The sequence below is a fragment of the Adiantum capillus-veneris genome, chromosome 18 (genome assembly GCF_014529385.1).
Source record: "Adiantum capillus-veneris isolate H3 chromosome 18, ASM1452938v2, whole genome shotgun sequence".
Taxonomy (NCBI): Eukaryota; Viridiplantae; Streptophyta; class Polypodiopsida; order Polypodiales; family Pteridaceae; genus Adiantum; species Adiantum capillus-veneris.
In genome coordinates this window covers 149,764,399-149,768,765 of record NC_140948.1, presented here as the reverse complement: position 1 = coordinate 149,768,765, position 4,367 = coordinate 149,764,399, and the positions used below count along the sequence as shown (strand labels likewise).

Here is a 4,367-nt window from a genome sequence, read left to right as displayed (position 1 = left end):
TTTCATATGCTCTGATACATTTGCATGTCAAAACTCGAGGAAGATGTCTACATTTTACAAGTGACATGCACGGGTGACTAGTCAAGGCACATGGCTCTCATCCCAAGGTTGTGGGTTCAATACGTGGGATGGAAGTCCATGGGGGGCGATGTTTACATTGTACCTGAGTTTACCCAAGACCACCTTAGGCTAGATCCATGCCCATGTGAGTAATGGATTGAGTTAAGGAGAGGGTCGCAGCTTGTAGTGAGATAACGGTTCAAGCGGGGCGAGGGCGAGAGGCGATGGAGGGCAGAAATAGGAGCGGGTGGTACACGGCGCAGGAGGTGCGACAGCACTGCCTACCCTCCGACTGCTGGCTCATCCTCCTCGGCCACGTCCTCGATGTTTCCCCCCTTCTCGCCTCCAATCCTCCCCACCTCGCCCAGGTACCCCCCCGCCCCCCGCCCGCCAACACACACACACACACACACACACACACACACACACAGAGAGAGAGAGAGACGCTCGCACGCAAATGTACTCTCTATGGTGATTATGCATGAGAGAGAGAGAGAGAGAGAGAGAGAGAGAGAGAGAGAATTTTCCACATGGGCGCAGAAAGAAACTGCTGCTAGTGTTTTAGTACTAGATACCTAAACTGCTCTCTGTTGGGTTATATGTATGTGAGTTTGATTGATTGAGCTTTCTCTCACATTACCTTACTACTTTGAAGCTCCATTAATCAATCCTAGTGTTCTGTATTGTTGATCCATGTTTCCTGTTCTAACTTGCTCTTTCCTTCCTTGCTCACAACATAATTTGAACCAGCCTTTGCTGTTGGAGGCTGGAGAAGATATCAGTCATTGGTTCGATCCCGCAACCGGGGACATCAAGACCTACATCCATCCAATCACTAAACTTCCAACGTTTTCTACTCCTCAGGTTTGATGATGAATTCATGCGTTGCATCATGATCTTGCATGTCCTCATTCGAATGGACGACACTAACATTAAGTGCCTTTGCATCGATGGCATTGTTGATTTGGCATAGGGCAAGAACGGTTTTTGGGCTACATAAGGCCTTAGTAAACCATGGAATTCATGGGAGCAACTGTGGACAGTTGGCTAAAGCTTGTTGATTAGTGCCACATGGCAAGCTAATGAGGGCAAAACTTTTCTGTGCTTTTTTCCTATAGAGGGGGCATATTGAGGTGTCCATTGTATAATCGTGTTAATACACCACGCGAGTACAACAAGAGGGGTTTTTAATTTTTGAAAATTTAAGCAATTTAACAGAGAGACTAATATTAACAAGGAAAAAAACCCGCTAATGCATAAAAGAAGAGGGGTATCTCTTCATGTCCACATTTTAATAGAGGTTTTTTAAGTACCTTACAAATGAAGGTTATATAGGAGGTTCTTCATAGCCCCCCCCCCCCCCCCCCGGGGCGCCCGGGGGCCCCCAAAGAGGGGGATTACCTAAGCATCATTGTCTTACACGGCCCTATGTGAGATAGTTGACATTTGTTTTCCTATTTCTATAAATAGGGACATTGAGTAGGCAGCAACACAGAGTCTTCTTATTCTCTTATGTAGGCCATCGCGATTTTTCACCTGCTTCACATAGAAGACGTATTGTAGAATTCTACTGTTTGTGCAGTCTTTTCTCATTATTGATGCTTTGTGCATAGGGTAGATTCATACATATACCACCGCCAGACTGCCCCCGAACAGATTGGGATTGCAGCTATGAATTGCCATGGTGGAAGGATAAACAGTACATCATAGGAAGGCTTAGCGAAAAGACTCGACTCATACGCATTAAAAACGTACTCACTGGCTTGGAAGCTCCTTTAGAGGCAGGTGCTTCTTTGGTTACCTGAAATTCCCTATGGTCTTATTTGGTGATAGCTAATGGTGGATTCTTTCAAAAGGTTCCAAGTGAAGAGACCATCAGAGAGATACTCGAGCGCTACGCCAAGCGAAACTCCCATGCGCAAAGCTATACATGGAAAGGCATAAGCACTACACATGACAAGATCTTCTCTGACTTGAACATGGACAAGACACTTGCAGAGAATGGAATTTCGGATGAGTCCAACTTGTTTATGTCTCTCGGATTGGCCTCCAATCATCATATTCCAGTCATACATGTTTATTTCAATGATGATCTGACACCTTTGTAGCATGGGAAACCATTATGCACTCAAAAGTCCGATGGGATCGCCGCTGTTCTATGCTGTACACCATGCCAATGAGGTTCGTCTTGGTCTCTTGTAAAAATTTTAGAGGTCTTTGAGTTTCTTAGTTTCTTCTTGCACCAATAGAGGAGAGGGAAGAGACAGCCTTCCTTTTTTTTTTTGTGTGCCACCAGTGGGCTTTGGATTAATTGCAGAGAGAGAAAATAATACATCAACTAAGCCCAAGGAAAGGACTCGAGGATTTTTTTAATACAATGATTCAAAAATGGGATGGATGCAATGATTCAAAAGTGGGGAAGAGATAGCCTTGCTTCTTTTGGTTTAAAGACAGCCCTTTATTGAACTTAAGCTGTATTTAAGGTGCAAGTTTTGTTGACAAAAGACGTTAACGCCATCAATGAGCACTTATAGTGACAGAAAGCAAAATTGCATGCTCCAAAAGAAGATGGGGGAGCCTCACATGGAACCACACATTATGGACAAAGATATGTATGATTCGAGATGGTTTTATGTGTAGACTTTCTTTATGTCAATAATTGAATATTCGCGATGAAATGATAGTTAATCTTCTAAAGAATCTATGATTGAAGTCGAACCAACTACCTTGATGCTAAATTTAAATTGAGCCAACTCATAGTGCAATCTCTCTCTCTCTGTGTCGCATGACAAGTTTGCAAATGATTGAGAGAATAGAGCAAGATTTGGTAAATTTGAATGATAGTCGGAAGGGTTTATTATGGTTTGAACCTTTCTCTTTTAGCCTCCCATTGTACCTCCACAAATAAAAGACCAAGTTTACCTACCAAAAGGTCATAGTGGGATTATTATGAACTATCATGAGGAGAAATGGGAAGTTCTTCTCTTGGTGCACATGCCTCATCAATGCTCACTAAAAATGCATTTAAAAGAGGTGAAGACAAAGGAACCTATTATATGGAGATCGTTGGCTCGCTAATGAGGTAGTGTCCATTGGATATGTTAGGGGGGCCAACCAGGCCAAACTAAACCAACAACTCCCATTTGCCGAGTTTAGTGATCATTAGGGAATTTCATCTCATATACAAAGGTGAATAACATATGTTTTTGTGGGTCAATTAGGGTAGACGGTTGGGACATAAGAGGTGAAACAATTAGTGAAGATTCTAGGCTTTTTGTGTAGGATGGATACAAGGTATTGGGTTGTTTGAAATTTGAGTAAGCCCTTTTTAGCTTTGGAGGTGACAGAAAATACATGCAAGTGCAAGACTCTAAACTCAAAAATATGCAAATTTTTTTTCAAATTATTGATAAATAGTTTGTAAGTAGAACGTATGTGCCTTCTTTGCTCCACTTGGCAATCCCAATATATCCTCAACTTTAAAAGCATATATGTGCAAGTCTTTTTGGCCATTACTTGATATACTCGAAACTTTTAGAGAATGCAAAACTTATGATTACCCACATTCATTACAAGGACTTTACAATATATAAGCAAGAAAAGATGAGTATAGCTCCACCCTAGGGACAAATCTTTTTGGCCGTGACTTGATATAGTCAAATTTTTTTAGTGTTCTCAAAATTTATGACTACCCATACCTATTGCAAGAACTTCAAATATAAGCAAGCAAAGATGAGTGAGCTTTAATAGCTCCACTCTAGGGACAACATGGTCATCAAGAGTGCTAAAATCAAAGGCATTCTCCACAAAGAGGTACTATCAAAGTGCAATCATGAGTCAATATCATACATCCCGATTTCTCTTAGCATAGTTTCTAGGAACATTACTTTCATGGTGTGTTATTGTGATTTTCCATCTTTACAATGTAGGAAGAAACCATTCTATGGTACTGTTAAAATTATAAATTCTTTGATTCTGGATGATCGATCAAATTTAATAATTGTTGCATGTGAATTAATATAACTAATGGTATCCAAGAAAAGCGATAAGCATAATATCAAGGGCTACATTTTCAAAGAATGGCCCATTTCAATAAGAACTTGTATTTGTTTATCGAGAGGAAAGAGAGAAAACAAACCACAATACACATTGAGAGTATGTAATCTCTTTGTATTGGATTCGCAAGGCTTTGAATAGTTAATTTGGTGGCATTTTTAGTCGATTGTTGATAGAAACAATAGAGAAAGGTCTTACTCTTAAGGGAAAATGGCTACGAAATCGAAGATCACTTGCATAAAGAAGGAATG

General features: G+C 40.8%; 1 protein-coding gene across 1 annotated transcript; it reads left to right on the top strand.

Annotated features, from left to right (window-relative positions):
• The first annotated feature begins 200 nt into the window (after nucleotides 1-200).
• On the top strand, nucleotides 201-2,342 carry LOC147436630 (uncharacterized). The gene is made up of 4 exons (XM_086488198.1): nucleotides 201-428; nucleotides 811-924; nucleotides 1,674-1,841; nucleotides 1,917-2,342. Exons 1-4 carry the CDS (start codon nucleotides 285-287, stop codon nucleotides 2,166-2,168), a joined length of 678 nt encoding a protein of 225 aa, XP_086344324.1. The 5' UTR covers nucleotides 201-284; the 3' UTR covers nucleotides 2,169-2,342.
• Nucleotides 2,343-4,367: the final 2,025 nt, after the last annotated feature.

What these genes read in the sequence shown, in the direction of transcription:
- LOC147436630 (XM_086488198.1), top strand. Translation starts at nt 285, where the DNA reads ATGGAGGGCAGAAATAGGAGCGGGTGGTACACGGCGCAGGAGGTGCGA. An exon ending in ATCCTCCCCACCTCGCCCAG is followed by an intron (nt 429 to 810) that starts GTACCCCCCCGC and finishes AATTTGAACCAG; the next exon opens with CCTTTGCTGTTGGAGGCTGG. An exon ending in CAACGTTTTCTACTCCTCAG is followed by an intron (nt 925 to 1,673) that starts GTTTGATGATGA and finishes CTTTGTGCATAG; the next exon opens with GGTAGATTCATACATATACC.